Source organism: Coregonus lavaretus (genome assembly GCF_964263955.1).
Source record: "Coregonus lavaretus genome assembly, chromosome: 18".
In the NCBI taxonomy this organism is placed as follows: Eukaryota; Metazoa; Chordata; class Actinopteri; order Salmoniformes; family Salmonidae; genus Coregonus; species Coregonus lavaretus.
Genome location: NC_140005.1, coordinates 35,636,214 through 35,653,060, shown reverse-complemented (window position 1 = coordinate 35,653,060; position 16,847 = coordinate 35,636,214). Strand labels below are relative to the sequence as shown.

Genomic DNA, 16,847 nt, shown 5'->3' with positions numbered 1-16,847 from the left:
ACATTCATTGGCTCTTGGCTGGCTGTGGTGTTTTCATCCTGGTCCCTGGCACTTTTCCATCCCAATAACAATGCACTTTCATTCCTATAAAAACTGTCATAGATCAGATGAATGTCTTTGTAATAGCTTAGGCTACTAAACTAAACCTGGGTCTCTGTGTAAAGGTGTAACTGTTGTGTCAAAGGCTCACAGACTTATTTTTGTTTTCTGCTGCTATGACTGTCTGCAGACTAGCACATCACTGCCCTCTGCTGTTGAACCTCCATCACTGCCCAGCTGCTACTAAGACAGAAAGCCCTATCACTCCCCTCCCACCACTCATCTCTGGTCAAGATCCTGATATTCTGTGCTGTTTTAATACACTAGTGCTCTCAAACAATATTTTAAATCACCTGTGCATACAGTACTGGGGATTTTCTCAGTTGTTGATAGACTTAGTTATAAACTTACACTTATTGGTAGAAACAGCCTGATCAGGTTACCCAAAGGTTCTTACAGCCTCTCAAAATGCCATGCCTAGAACTCTTATCTTTTCTCTAGTTTTGATTAAAGCATTATGTACACAACTAGATGAATGTGCATGGACAGACCGCAAAGATTTAAAATAGCTGTCAAACCCTGAAATGACATGAGCAATGGTATAGAATAAGAATGAATTATATTCTGCTGTTTATTAGTTATTCAGTATTTCCCCCATCTGACTGACATTCAGAACTGTGACCTTAACTAGACTGGAGGTTTCATTAAGACATAGGATTGTGTTGCCAGTATGCATCAGTATTTATGCATGAAGGGTGTGGAGGTTGACTGACTGGCTCGTTCCTAAGTAGGATTGCATGGTTTCACTGTATGAGTCCATCCCGCTCTTTTTCACTAACTGGTATAATCTGTAGCTGACCCTCGTTCTAAATAACCTCACCTTTTGGATGATGATTACGGACCAGAATTTCTCTTTTAGGAATGATCACTTCTCCGACATTTTGAGCTTTTGTTTTCTGTTTTGCACCAACCTCAGTTCAGTGTTCTTAGTGTTTTTACTGTATATCCTCCCTGTACTTCTCTTTCTGCTGGAGAATAAAAACATATTTATTACACTCAACTTGTTTTTTCAGACAGCGCTTTATTTACATAGGATACATCCCAAATGGCACCCTATTCCCTATATACTGAACTACTTTTAACTAGAGCCCTATGGGCCCTGGTCAAAAGTAGTGCACTATAAAGGGATTAGGGTGCAATTTGAGAGACCGCATAACGACATTTGCTGGTATATCAGATTAATTTAATGTGATGTCAAAGCGGCCCCACAGCTCCAGCCAGCGACTCCACCAGCTGGAAGTAGTTGTATTTGATGTCATACTCCATGTCATACCAGAAATTCACTGAGGAAGGAAACAAAAACATGTTTAAAGATACATACATGATCCTTGTAAACAGAGCCTCAATAGTAAGGCTGGGATTTGCCAGGAACCTCACGATACGTCGGTGCAGATACGATATGTATTGCGATTATATATTTTTTTCAAATTGATACTTGGGAGTCACAGTATTGATATATAAATTCGGCAAGGACTAGTTGTAGTACCTGCAATGCAACCGTGAGACTGGCGGACATGGTGGAACCAGAGAGAGGGCAGGTAGAGCATCTCCCCGGCCTTGACAGTAACATGGAGTGGGCGTGCCAGGCGGTAGTCAGGGTAACGCTCCAGGTCTGGCTTTAACGGGTCCAATGGTATCCAAGGAACCTGGGAAGAGAAAGGGAATTGCTGTTTCACTGCACAGATCATCAGATATCACAATGCCTGGAAAAGGTTTTGACATCATGATTGTAGAATGCCAGTGGATTCCTATCCAAAATAAACTAATAGGCTCACTTCACTCAAACCCACCTTGTCTGAATCTGCCACATCAACCACATCGAAGTCCCCGTCTTCTCTCTGTCTGTACACTGCAGGCTGGTAGTGCTCTGAGAAAAAAAACACGGCCACAAAGTGGGCTTTTCATAAAAATAACAGGATGCACAACATGACATGGACTCAATTTAGTGTGTCTAATATTGTACAATTATATATATAGATATATATACAGTACCAGTCAACAGTTTGAACACCTACTCATTCAAGGCTTTTTCTTTATTTTTACTATTTTCTACATTGTAGAATAATAGTGAAGATATCAAAACTATGAAATAACACATATGGAATCATGTAATAACCAAAAAGGTGTTAAACAAGTCAAAATATATTTTATATTTGAGATTCTTCAAATAGCCACCCTTTGGCTTGATGACAGCTTTCCACACTCTTGGCATTCTCTCAACCAGCTTCACCTGGAATGCTTTTCCAACAGTCTTGAAGGAGTTCCCACATATGCTGAGCACTTGTTGGCTGCTTTTCCTTCACCCTGCCGTCCGACTCATCCCAAACCATCTCAATTGGGTGGAGATCGGGGGATTGTGGAGGCCAGGTCATCTGATGCAGCACTCCATCACCCTCCTTCTTGGTAAAATAGCCCTTACACAGCCTGGAGGGTCATTGTCCTGTTGAAAAACAAATGATAGTCCCACTAAGCCCAAACCAGATGGGATGGCGTATCGCTGCTGAATGCTGTGGTAGCCATGCTGGTTAAGTGTGCCTTGAATTCTAAATAAATCACAGACAGTGTCACCAGCAAAGCACCATAACACCTCCTCCTCCATGCTTTACGGTGGGAACTACGCATGTGGAGATCATCCGTTCACCCACACCGCATCTCACAAAGAAATAAATGATCTCACTCCAATACATTTTTATAGAAAGTTAGCAAAAATAGATAAGATCTTGCTACCAGGGAAAGGTAAATACCTATCTATTTGTGGAAAAATCACCCTGATGAACTCTTTAGTATTATCCCAGTTTACCTATTTGCTTATGGTCTTGCCTACACCTACCGAACAGTTTTTTAAATTCTATGAGAAAACAATATTCAATTTTATTTGGAACGGCAAGCCAGACAAAATTAAACAGGCCTATTTATATAATGAATATGAATTCAGAGAACAGAAATTATTAAATATTAAAGCATTAGACCTATCAATAAAAGCTTATACAAAAGTTATACTTAAATCCGAACTGGTTCTCTAGCAAATTAGTCAGATTGTCTCACCCCATGTTCAAGAATGGCCTTTTTCCCTTTATTCAGATTACAACCTTTCACTTTCAGTTATTTGAAAAGGAAATCATCTCCCAAATATCACTATTTCTAAAACAAGCCATAGAAAGTTGGTTGCAATTTCAATTTAATCCTCCAGAAACCACAGAACAAATAATGCAACAAATATTGTGGTTAAACTCAAATATACTAATTCATAGAAAACCATTATTTTTGGATTTTTTTTTTTTTAAAGGTATAATCTTCGTAAATGATATCATAGGTAGGACTGGTGGAGTAATGTTGCACATGCAGCTAACAAAAACATATGGAAATGTCTGCTCTCCCAAAATTACAACCAAATAATTGCAGCATTACCGCAAAAATGGAAGAGGAAAGTGGAAGGGGGAAAAAGTAAGGAACTTGTCTGTCGGCCCTGCATTAAATAACATAATTGCTTAAAGAAAATTGTGATAAATAAAAAAGTATACCAGTTTCATTTAAGGACCAAAGGATTGACAGCCGTCCCATTTACAGTTGAAGTCAGAAGTTTACATACACTTATCTTTGATTGACAGGGTCCTGAAAAGGGGACGATTATTTTTTTGCTGAGTTTACAGTTGAAGTCGGAAGTTTACATACACTTAGGTTGGAGTCATTAAAATTCGTTTTTCAACCACTCCAGAAATGTCTTGTTAACAAACTATAGTTTTGGCAAGTCGGTTAGGACATCTACTTTGTGCATGACATAAGTAATTTTTCCCACAATTGTTTACAGACAGATTATTTCACTTATAATTCACTGTATCACAATTCCAGTGGGTCAGAAGTTTACATACACTAAGTTGGCTGTGCCTTTAAACAGCTTGGAAAATTCCAGAAAATGATGTCATGGCTTTAGAAGCTTCTGATAGGCTAATTGACATCATTTGAGTCAATTGGAGGTGTACCTGTGGATGTATTTAAAGGCCTACCTTCAAACTCAGTGCCTCTTTGCTTGACATCATGGGAAAATCAAAAGAAATCAGCCAAGATCTCAGAAAATAAATTGTAGACCTCCACAAGTCTGGTTCATCCTTTTTTTCAGCAATTTCCAAATGCCTGAAGGTACCACGTTCATCTGTACAAACAATAGTACGCAAGTATAAACACCATGGGACCACGCAGCCGTCATACCGCTCAGGAAGGAGACGCGTTCTGTCTCCTAGAGATGAACGTACTTTGGTGTGAAAAGTGCATTTCAATACCAGAACAACAGCAAAGGACCTTGTGAAGATGCTGGAGGAAACAGGTACAAAAGTATCAATATCCATAGTAAAACGAGTCCTATATCGACATAACCTGAAAGGCTGCTCAGCAAGGAAGAAGCCACTGCTCCAAAACCGCCATAAACAAGCCAGAATACGGTTTGCAACTGCACATGGGGACAAAGATCGTACTTTTTGGAGAAATGTCCTCTGGTCTGATGAAACAAAAATATAACTGTTTGGCCATAATGACCATCGTTATGTTTGGAGGAAAAAGGGGGCTGCTTGCAAGTGTTGGCGGTGGTCCTCGCTGTGGAGGAATGGAGACACTGGCTGGAGGGTGCAGTCCATCCATTCTGGATTCTTACTGACCAATGGAATTTGGAGCACATACGGGCAGCGAAATGGACGAACTCTCGTCAAGCCAGGTGGGCCCAATTTCTCACTCGCTTCTAATTCATTCTGTCCTACCGCCCAGGATCCCAGAATGTGAAGGCCGACGCACTCTCCAGGATGCACCATACCGGAGAAAGGAAGGATCTGGGGGGTCCTATCCTGCCCTCGTCTCTCATCGTGGCACCTGTCGTTTGGGATGTGGACGAAAACATCCGTCTGGCGGCTCAGGAGGACCCAGCGCCTGCCAACGCCCCTCCGGGGCGCGTGTATGTACCCACCAGTGTCCGTGACTGCCTGCTGATCTGGGCGCACACTACCCTTACGGCAGGGCACTCTGGTATTACGTGCACCCTGCATTCTCTAGCCCAAAAATACTGGTGGCCCACCTTGGCTTCTGATGTCTCCCGCTATGTCAACTCCTGTTCCGTATGTGCCCAAACGAAGACACCTCTGAACGCCCCGGCAGGCAAACTAGTTCCTCTCCCAGTGCCTCAGCGACCTTGGTCAAACCTGTCATAGACTTTGTCACCGACCTCCCACGTTCTGACGGCTTCACCACAGTCATGGTAGTCGTAGATCGGTTCTCCAAATCATGGGGGGGTGGGTACTGTCACGTCTCCTCCCATTACTCCCCTCCGGCGCTCTGATTCGCCAGTCTACTAAGCCACCGGTCTGAGCGCACACCTCGGCAACACCGGAATGGAAACCCAACGCACCCTAATCACCTCCAGCGCACCTGCACTTCATCACCACCCCAATTTAGCCCTGGACTGTTCTGGATGATGTTGTGTGTGATTGTTAAGCTTCGTGTTGTTTACTCTATGTTTGTTATTTCTCGTTCTCATTGTTAAGTAAACCTTGACCTTGTTAATTCCTGAGTCTGTGTCCTGCCTCTTCGTATACTCAGTACTCGTCACAATTGCTTTTGTTTCTTGGCCCAAGCATGTCTCTTCTTATTATTGGCGTCCTTTAGTAGTGGTTTCTTTGCAGCAATTCAACCATGAAGGCCTGATTCACACAGTCTCCTCTGAACAGTTGATGTTGAGATGTGTCTGTGACTTGAACTCTGAAGCATTTATTTGGGCTGCAATTTCTGAGGCTGGTAACTCTAATGAACTTATCCTTTGCAGCAGAGGTAATTCTTGGTCTTCCATTCCTGTGGCGGTCCTCATGAGAGCCAGTTTCATAATAGCGCTTGATGGTTTTTGAGACTGCACTTGAAGAAACTTTCAAAAGTTCTTCACATTTTCCGGATTGACTGACCTTCATGTCTTAAAGTAATGATGGACTGTCGTTTCTCTTTGCTTATTTGAGCTGTTCTTGCCGTAATATGGACTTGGTCTTTTACAAAATAGGGCTATCTTCTGTATACCACCCCTACCTTGTCACAATACAAGTGATTGGCTCAAACGCATTAAGAAGGAAAGAAATTCCACAAATTAACTTTTAACAAGGCACACCTGTTAATTGAAATGCATTCCAGGTGACTACCTCATGAAGCTGGTTGAGAGAACGCCAAGACTGTGCAAAGCTGTCATCAAGGCAAAGGGTGGCTATTTGAAGAATCTCAAATATAAAATATATTTTGATTTGTTTAACACTTTTTTGGTTACTACATGATTCCATATGTGTTATTTCATAGTTTTGATGTCTTCACTATTATTCTACAATGTAGAAAATAGTAAAAATAAAGAAAAACCCTTGAATGAGTAGGTGTTCTAAAACTTTTGACTGGTACTGTACATTTACTGTATATAGAAATATATAGTTGAGACTGTTGAATGTCTTACCATACGGGATAAAGGGCCGGTCAGACGGAGGGAGAAGGATGAAGTGTTTCTCTCCAGTGATGACACAGTACAGGTTCTCATAGTGGTCCTTATGCACTGGGAAACAAATACACTGATTTCAAGTTCAGAAAATCCAAAAAGGTAGTTAGGCCTACATTCAATCAGATCAAATGTTAACCGGCGATAGCAGACACCCGCATAGCGTATGTTTTGGCGGTGTCGGAGGCCGAACTGCGTTGGAGCCGTTAGATTGGTGAGCAGCTGCTTTTGCATCACTGGCACAAAGCCACACCCGCCCCACACGTTAGAAGTTCAGAACAAGAAAGTGTAGGCTATATAGACATAATTACGCTCAGATTGAAAAATCATTAACGAAATGAGGATTTCAATCATCCTAATCGAGGTGTAGATTACATCTCACATTCCAGTGTTCAAACTTGTAAACAAGGCTGCATGGGAATTCTGTTCATGCGACTGTGCAGCTAATGGCAATTTCCACTTTAGGTATAATGCCTGGAGGCACTTGTGGATTTGACAGCTCTAATGCAGTTCCACCTCATACACCGCCAAAACAACCGCTATGCGGATGTTGGTTAAAGTGGATCTGATTGAATCGAGCCCTTAGTTCTGTAACTTTACAGTAATCCTATGCATCAAAGACATGCAAATAGCCATCAACGTGTTGCCATCTCAATGTGGGTGTTACTAGACCACTACTTACTCGACGTGACTGCACTGGCTTCTCCTAACCAGAAATTCACTGCATCTGGTAACTTCCCTGGGGAAAAGAAAAAAGCAAACACTGAAGCCTGGAATTATAAGGACTGCATGCAGTGTCCTGAGATGGCAGAGGAGCCAAAGAGACTTTTCCTAACCACTGGCGCTATGTGGTGGCTTTTCTGGCGCTATTCAGCAGCTGAAGCATCACCCAGTTGGGTGCTACACTGTTGTCAATGGAGGACTAGGACCACTAGGAAAATATGAACGTCGGAGATGGCAGAGACCCGAAGAAGAGCTCTGTCTGTCTGATTGACTTTCTCCCAGACCCTGACTAACAGTTGATGCCCCTTTCTCCACTCAAGCCATACCAGAGACTGCCTTTCCAAACTGCCTCTACTTCTATCTGATGCTGACTAGAGACACCATTCACTTTCTATGTTTGATAATCTTTTGTGTTCGTTTATTTTCTGTCTCTGACTTTGTGATATCCCAGTCACGTTTTTAAAAATGTATGTACTGTGTGTACAGTTGAAGTCGGAAGTTTACATACACTTAGGTTGGAGTCATTAAAACTTGTTTTTCAACCACTCCACACATTTCTTGTTAACAAACTATAGTTTTGACATGTCGGTTAGGACATCTACTTTGTGCATGACACAACTAATTTTTCCAACAATTCTTTACAGACAGATTATTTCACTTATATTTCACTGTATCACAATTCCAGTGGGTCAGAAGTTTACATACACTAAGTTGACTGTGCCTTTAAACAGCTTGGGAAATTCCAGAAAAGGATGTCATGGCTTTAAAAGCTTCTGATAGGCTAATTGACATCATTTGAGTCAATTGGAGGTTTACCTGTCGATGTATTTCAAGGCCTACCTTCAAACTCAATGCCTCTTTGCTTGACATCATAGGAAAATCAAAAGAAATCAGCCAAGACCTCAGAAAAACAATTGTAGACCTCCACAAGTCTGGTTCATCCTTGGGAGCAATTTACAAACGCCTGAAGGTACCACATTCATCTGTACAAACAATAGTACGCAAGTATAAACACCATGGGACCACGCAGCCGTCATACCGCTCAGGAAGGAGACGCGTTCTGTCTCCTAGAGATGAACGTACTTTGGTGTGAAAAGTGCAAATCAATCCCAGAACAGCAAAGGACCTTGTGAAGATGCTGGAGGAAACAGGTACAAAAGTATCTATATCCACAGTAAAACGAGTCCTATATCGACATAACCTGAAAGGCCGCTCAGCAAGGAAGAAGCCACTGCTCCAAAACCGCCATAAAAAAGCCAGACTATGGTTTGCAACTGCACATGGGGACAAAGATTGTACTTTTTGGAGAACTGTCCTCTGGTCTGATAAAAAATGACCATCGTTATGTTTGGAAGAAAAAGGGGTAGGCTTGCAAGCCGAAGAACACCATCCCAACCGTGAAGCACGGGGGTGGCAGCATCATGCTGTGGGGGTGCTTTGCTGCAGTAGGGTCTGGTGCACTTCACAAAATAGATGGCATCATGAGGAAGGAAAATTATGTGGATATATTGAAGCAACATCTCAAAACATCAGTCAGGAAGTTAAAGCTTGGTCGCAAATGGGTCTTCCAAATGGACAATGACCCCAAGCATACATCCAAAGTTGTGGCAAAATGGCTTAAGGACAACAAAGTCAAGGTATTGGAGTGGCCATCACAAAGCCCTGACCTCAATCATATAGAACATGTTTGGGCAGAACTGAAAAAGCATGTGCGAGCAAGGAGGCCTACAAACCTGACTCAGTTACACCAGCTCTGTCAGGAGGAATGGGCCCTTTAGGCCTTTAGTGCGCTACCTATGGTCAGAGCCTTATTTCGGACACAGAGGCTGCATCCCAAATGGCACCCTATTTCCTATGTAGTGCAATACTTTTTAAAGTGATTAACTATATAGGGAATAGGGTGCCATGTGAGACAAAACCTTATTCTAGATTATGTATATTTCTGGTATGGAACCCACCGAGGGCTTCACTCATCCAGGGTATGTGAGCCTCCACGTCTCCAGTCAGCTCTGGTAGCTCCTCGGTCAGGTTAGAACACTGTTTCTGGACGTAGAACACTCCTCTGCTCTCCACCTTCCCCTCCACAACATCCAGCAGAGAGGAGAATGTCATCAGTCGCTCCTCAGGCATTACAAAGCGGTCCCGGTTCACTGCGTCTGCATAGCCATTTGGGGTCACGGCCACACTGATGACCTTGGAACCCACCACTTCCCTGAAGTAAAAAGTGGAGATGAAAGTACTCTACTAATTTCTGTACATTCAGTGCGCACACACACCCACACACATACCGGAGATGGGAGGGATTCCATTTGGACAAGGCTGGCCAATGACTGAAAGCATTCCGGATGACGCAGGGTTTATTTGGACCAATCCATTCCCGGTAGAACTCAAGCGGGGATAAGGGCTGCTCTAGACATGGCACTGTTTTATTGAGATATAGCTCTGAAAAGAATAAAGATCATTACCAAGCAAGTAATAGCTATTGCTTGTGGGGGTGGGTTACAAACGTACAGTATTTCAAACTTCACCTTTTTTTTGTTTTAGAGGAGAACGCTGTTAACTTACCACGTGCCTCCAGAGGGAAGTCTCTCAAACACTTTTTCACTGCATCTAACGTTATATTTTCTGCCATTACATTGCACGTTGCAACAATTCAGTTTTAGAATTCATATATTTGAGGGCTGACAACCGGCAAAGACTCGTTCTACAAGTCCCGATGAAGATTATTCATAGGAAAAATATGTAATATCAATATTTGTCAAAAGTAAATTGGACAGTAAAAACGTGCACATACGTCTCCATATTTGTTTACCTTCTGTGCGCGCATGCGTCGTCTACTTCTTCTACAAGACGATTGCTACAGTTCGACTCAAATTGTCTCCCTCTTCTGGTGGAAGACACTATGAAAATCAGGTGAGCGAAAATCCCTATGGTGGTTCATTATAATATTATAATTTAAATACTTTTAGCGCACAATGTACTTTATCCTAGTTACCAGAAACCGGATACTCCTGGAGAAGGGTGTAATTTCAAACCACGATTAGGGGCATTTTCTGATATCTCAGCGTTTCTTGATGTCATACTTGCCATTGGTCCCTGGCAGTTTCATTCATGTCGGGGACAACAGTTGTCGACAACTGTAGTATTGTAGCTAAGCCTAACCCTTTTCCTAACCTTAACCTAATTATCCTAACCTGCCACATTAATTAACCTAACCTGCTATGTAAACAAATCATCTGTGTGGAGAAACCATCAGTCTCGTAATACCGGAACTGACCAATGGCAGGTATCAATGGACTAACCAATGGGTGTTTCCTGATATCAAGGAATGCCCACATCAAGAAACGCCCCGAATTGCGGTCTGCAATTACACCATATTGTATTCCTGCAGGGCATGGGCATTTTCTCCAAAGCGTTCACACCTGTAGTTAATTTAGTTGTCTGTCAATCAATGAACGACACTAAGGCTCCCAGTGGTGTCTAAAAGTGAATCCTGTTTGTGTTTCTACATGGTCAATCATGGAGGAAGATTCAGCATTGGTGAGTTATTTTTGATGACCTAATTGGAAATGTACCAGTAAGTACCCTACATGCCAGTGTGGTCCTCTGTAGCTCAGCTGGTAGAGCACGGCGCTTGTAACGCCAAGGTAGTGGGTTCGATCCCCGGGACCACCCATACACAAAAAATGTATGCACGCATGACTGTAAGTCGCTTTGGATAAAAGCGTCTGCTAAATGGCATATTATTATTTATTATTATAAGGGGATTATGATAGAAGTCAATGGAGTGTTTTTGAGGGGGGCGAAACAAACAGTGTATTATTCATTCAAATTAACCCAACATTTGAAATAACTTCAACCAGCAGGTGTTTAATACTCATAAGCCTATAGTTTAAAAAAAATCTATGTAATTCCACACTCTTCATTGGTTTTTCTTGTGTCTGGTGGGATTTTTTAGGATGCCTCTGGCTACCTGTTTGAAGGGGACCTGGGCTTGCAGGCCCCCACTCAGCTTCAGGACACATCCTTCCTCTCCTCCTTGAGCCAACCGGAAAAGAACGTCAGGGAGGATCTGGATCTCCGCTTCCTGCCTGATGATCTGCCGGAAGAGACCAGTGGAAACGCTGCTTCTAATGCTAACGTGACACAAAACAGTGGCGTCTTCAATGGCTATAGACAAGAGGAGTCTGCTGAGACTGACCCTAAAAAGGTGGCCATGCTGGGAGCCTCTACCTTCTGTCCCATGACCCCAGTGGCTGAGAGTTCTGGAATCATCCCCATGTTACAGTGCGTAATGTTACAATTACCTGGGTTGTATTCATAATGCACATCTTAGCAAAACGTTTTGCAACAAACTGTTTACGCCAAACTTAGCCCAATATTGGACTAAAGGAGCCTAACATTACTCCTTAGCCCAAGGATCTTACATGTTCTGTTTAAAGGGCAAATTGGCTATGGAAGCAAAAACAGCTAAATACTCAATCTAAAGGTGAATCGATTCTCAATTGCAGTAAGGTTCTTGAATCATAAATCCCTCTACTTTCATATTAAATCAAAATAATTTCACAAATGCAAAATACACACTTACTGTTAACAGTTGCAGCCAACTGTATTTTTCAGTGACAACAACACGTTTGTGGCATCTGTCTTCCTTTTACACACAGGTGTTTGGAGACGCAGATAACTATTATAACTAATTAGTGCATATAGTCCACTCTGTTTTCCATAAACAAGCACTGTAACATGGAAATATGGCAGTGTGGGAACCCTAACCCTATAAAGGGGTGTACCAATAAAAAAAATTTGCCGATATGAAAGAAAGATCCTTATGCTTCCAAAAGCGTCCCGCAAGCGATGCGTTTTAATGATCAAACCGAGCATCGGGACTCTTAACAAAACTCCCCCCTACAGAAGAATCCTTCGTCCAATGACTCTTATGTGTAATGTAATGGAACTGAGAGTCATGGTCAAGGGCTACTCCAAACTATCTAAATGGTTTCTGTTGTGAATGGTTTTGCTAATACTAGGGTTTGCACTAATGAATACGACCCTGGGAAATGAAGTAGTGCACTATACAGGGAGGGAATAGGGTTTGCTCTGGCCAAAAGCGGTGCACTAAATAGGGAATAGTGTACCATGTCGGAATGGCCCCTACTCGTCTTGCTTGTATTGATGAGCTAATATTGATCAGTGCTTGCATGTGAGCCCGTTTATTGTTTATGCCCAGGAATATTGTATCCACAGTGAATCTGGCCTGCCCACTGGACCTGAAATCCATCGCTCTACAAGCCAGAAATGCTGAGTACAACCCCAAGGTATTCAAGTATATCCAGTCCATACTTAGTTTTATATACAGTATGGTGTAACTTGTTCCAAATGATGTTTTCTTGAATGATTGTAATTGGTTACGATCAGATATTTAGTTTTCCATTATTATGCCATGATGTGGGCATTGTACTCATGTTTCAGCGTTTTGCTGCCATCATTATGAGAATACTGGAGCCTAGGACCACAGCTCTCATCTTCAGCTCTGGAAAGATGGTCTGCACAGGAGCCAAGAGGTGAGACGTAAGGACAGTATGTCACAGACAAACACCATGAACCATGGTTGTGTTCAGTAGAAAGAAAAATGTTTAGAAACTGAGTGAAATTGAGATTACCTGAACTTTTCCAATAAAAGCACATTTTTGTTTTTATGTTGCAAGATGTTTTGTTAGTGTGCCCTACTGAACACTGGTATCACACTCATTTCCAGGGCCTTTTTTATTTATTTATTTTTTTACATCTAAACATTAGGTATGCACCTCTCATTGCTTGAGCCATGCCACTATGCTGTTTTTTCTCTCTATTCTGACAGTGAGGAGCAGTCTCGCCTAGCTGCCCGCAAGTATGCTCGAGTGGTGCAGAAGCTGGGCTTTCCAGCAAAATTCCTAGACTTCAAGATACAGAACATGGTGGGGAGCTGTGATGTCTGCTTCCCCATCCGGCTGGAGGGTCTGGTGCTGACTCATCAGCAGTTCAGCAGGTACATTTAGTGGCTGCGTTAGGATTTTCTAACCTTCTCCAGAAGTGTTCACTCCCTCTCATGTGTTTAAATGCATTGCATTGGTGCAAGCATGGCAGGAGAGTTTCCACCACCATATTCCACACCCCAGTAGTCCATTCCTTTTAAATCCATGTGGGGGAGTGTAGAAAACCGGAATATAGACAACAATTAGCTGACATCCTTTAGTCAGAGATATTCTGTCCATTTTGTTGATTGAATACTATAGTGTATTTTATTCACTCTTTTTTCACAGAATATTCAAATACAGTGGCGAGAACAAGTATTTGATACACTGCCGATTTTGCAGGTTTTCCTACTTACAAAGCATGTAGAGGTCTGTAACTTTTATCATAGGTACACCTCAACTGTGAGAGACGAAATCTAAAACAAAAATCCAGAAAATCACATTGTATGATTTAAGTAATTAATTTGCATTTTATTGCATGACATAAGTATTTGATACCTCAGAAAAGCAGAACTTAATATTTGGTACAGAAACCTTTGTTTGCAATTACAGAGATCATACGTTTCCTGTAGGTCTTGACCAGGTTTGCACACACTGCAGCAGGGATTTTGGCCCACTCCTCCATACAGACCTTCTCCAGATCCTTCAGGTTTCGGGGCTGTCGCTGGGCAATACGGACTTTCAGCTCCCTCCAAAGATTTTCTATTGGGTTCAGGTCTGGAGACTGGCTAGGGCACTCCAGGACCTTGAGATGCTTCTTACGGAGCCACTCCTTAGTTGCCCTGGCTGTGTGTTTTGGGTCGTTGTCATGCTGGAAGACCCAGCCACGACCCATCTTCAATGCTCTTACTGAGGGAAGGAGGTTGTTGGCCAAGATCTTGCGATACATGGCCCCATCCATCCTCCCCTCAATACGATGCAGTCGTCCTGTCCCTTTTGCAGAAAAGCATCCCCAAAGAATGTTTCCACCTCCATGCTTCACGGTTTTGATGGTGTTCTTGGGGTTGTACTCATCCTTCTTATTCCTCCAAACAAGGCGAGTGGAGTTTAGACCAAAAAGCTCTATTTTTGTCTCATCAGACCACATGACCTTCTCCCATTCCTCCTCTGAATCATCCAGATGGTCATTGGCAAACTTCAGACGGGCCTGGACATGCGTGGCTTGAGCAGGGGGACCTTGCGTGCGCTGCAGGATTTTGATCCATGACGGCGTAGTGTGTTACAAATGGTTTTCTTTGAGACTGTGGTCCCAGCTCTCTTCAGGTCATTGACCAGGTCCTGCCGTGTCGTTCTGGGCTGATCCCTCACCTTCCTCATGATCATTGATGCCCCACGAGGAGAGATCTTGCATGGAGCCCCAGACCGAGGGTGATTGACCGTCATCTTGAACTTCTTCCATTTTCTAATAATTGCGCCAACAGTTGTTGCCTTCTCACCAAGCTGCTTGCCTATTGTCCTGTAGCCCATCCCAGCCTTGTGCAGGTCTACAATTTTATCCCTGATGTCCTTACACAGCTCTCTGGTCTTGGCCATTGTGGAGAGGTTGGAGTCTGTTTGATTGAGTGTGTGGACAGGTGTCTTTTATACAGGTAACGAGTTCAAACAGGTGCAGGTAATACAGGTAATGAGTGGAGAACAGGAGGGCTTCTTAAAGAAAAACTAACAGGTCTGTGAGAGCCGGAATTCTTACTGGTAGGTAGGTGATCAAATACTTATGTCATGCAATAAAATGCAAATTAATTACTTAAAAATCATACAATGTCATTTTTGTTTTAGATTCTGTCTCTCACAGTTGAAGTGTACCTATGATAACAATTACAGACCTCTACATGCTTTGTAAGTAGGAAGACCTGCAAAATCGGCAGTGTATCAAATACTTGTTCTCCCTACTGTATACTCCAGACCTGAACAACCTATTCTCTATTCTCCTGTAGCTAACTGTGTGATACCTTTTGGCCCTCTAGTTATGAGCCAGAACTGTTTCCTGGTTTGATCTACCGCATGGTGAAACCACGTATTGTGCTACTGATCTTTGTGTCTGGAAAAGTGGTTCTGACAGGTACGTATGTTGACAACTGGGGCGGGTTCAGCAGGACACTGTTGAAGAACATTCCGATAGAAATATGCTATGTAAAACAAATGCCTCTCTGGCATATAGAATCATGTCGGCTCTATTCATGGTATTTTTATCTGCAACGTTCAACAATGTTTGGCTAGTGAACGTGACCCTGGGGCGTATTCATTATGCCTATTCTTGTAAGGTTTTATGGCAGACTACACCCATTGGTGTATTGCTACCACCGACTGTAGGGGGTATTGAAACAAAACATAATCCTTTGCGGGAAGGGTGGAATAAATAACACTGCATGGGTTTGGGAACTAAGGCTCTCACAGGGTATCTCATACAACCCAAATACTGGTGAGAAGGGAGAGACTCTTCATCAAAAAACAATAGAATGAATGGAGTGGGTTTCCTAGCTCCATCCACCATGTGGGTCAGTCGGTGTGTACCAACCACTTGATCCAATTATTCACATACTGTATATCCTTTGCTTTTACTTCTAATGCCACCCCAGAGATAACACCCTTGATAGGTGCCCTGCTTCGAAGATCCACACACGACACATTCCAATTCGTTATCTTCTTGAGGCATAAAGCACACTCCTTCTGTTGCATAGATACACAAAAAAATAAGCCCACTTCTCATTACACTCATCAACGCCACCTCATCCAACCCATCCACAAGTTTTATAGACTTCAATCGGATCTCCCAGGTAACATCGATGCAAAACCCTTACTCTGACCAAAGACTAAATAGGCCTGGATTTACTAGATTCCACTTTACTTCTCTTACTTCATTTTTCATTCGCCACTGTAATCCAATTATTTTCATCTTCACTCCACACGCCATCTGATTTAAACATAACATTTGCTTCTGCCACGTTCTCACGGGGTTGCTGTTACGGCTATTCTTCTTTTTTAAAGTTGTATGGCAGACTACACATATTGGTGTATTGCCGCCACCTACTGTACGGGGTATTGACTGTTACGCCTAACAGGGAGGGACCTACCTGAATGTGTCTAATAGAAACAGTACTATGATGACGTGCTTGCTTTTCACATTTGAAAATAAATGTTGATTTAAATCTTCACGTAAAAAAATGTAGCCAGAAATACTCTCCATTTTCTTTCAGGAGCTAAAGAACGTGGAGAAATCTATGAAGCCTTTGAGAACATCTACCCCATTCTGAAGGGATTCAGAAAGCAATGAAGAAGTGCATTCGCTGATTTGTGTGAAGTCGATGAAAGCATTTGATGCACTTAATCTTAATTTCTGTTAAAACATAACTGCGTCCTAAATTGTTACATTTTGTGTGTTGCACTTGTGGGAAGTGTGTAGATGGTCAAATTGCAATGTACTTTTATAATTTTGTAATGAATTAATCTGTCATAGAATACTGTACCTTCTCAAAAAAAGAGAGAATAAAATCTAAGTCTGCATGTTATACATC

The 16,847-nt window shown here is 42.4% G+C and overlaps 2 protein-coding genes across 3 annotated transcripts; one reads left to right on the top strand and one right to left on the bottom strand.

Annotated features, from left to right (window-relative positions):
* Positions 1-1,109: 1,109 nt before the first annotated feature.
* On the bottom strand, positions 1,110-10,145 carry jmjd7 (jumonji domain containing 7). 2 transcript variants are annotated; one of them, XM_084182293.1, is made up of 8 exons: positions 9,890-10,145; positions 9,613-9,766; positions 9,283-9,536; positions 7,284-7,340; positions 6,563-6,658; positions 1,890-1,966; positions 1,586-1,745; positions 1,110-1,382 (listed from the first exon to the last, which is right to left on the bottom strand). In XM_084182293.1, the coding sequence occupies exons 1-8, from the start codon at positions 9,954-9,956 to the stop codon at positions 1,294-1,296; spliced, it is 954 nt and encodes a 317-aa protein (XP_084038419.1). In that variant the 5' UTR covers positions 9,957-10,145; the 3' UTR covers positions 1,110-1,293. The 2 variants fall into 2 exon arrangements, with proteins under 2 accessions (XP_084038419.1, XP_084038420.1); XM_084182294.1 differs by lacking the exon at positions 7,284-7,340.
* Positions 10,146-10,843: 698 nt separating this feature from the next.
* Positions 10,844-16,606, top strand: LOC311145641 (uncharacterized protein; the record flags this gene model as incomplete). The annotated part of the gene is made up of 7 exons (XM_084181908.1): positions 10,844-10,864; positions 11,283-11,611; positions 12,552-12,639; positions 12,794-12,885; positions 13,182-13,349; positions 15,300-15,394; positions 16,530-16,606. 7 exons carry the CDS (start codon positions 10,844-10,846, stop codon positions 16,604-16,606), a joined length of 870 nt encoding a protein of 289 aa, XP_084038034.1.
* Positions 16,607-16,847: the final 241 nt, after the last annotated feature.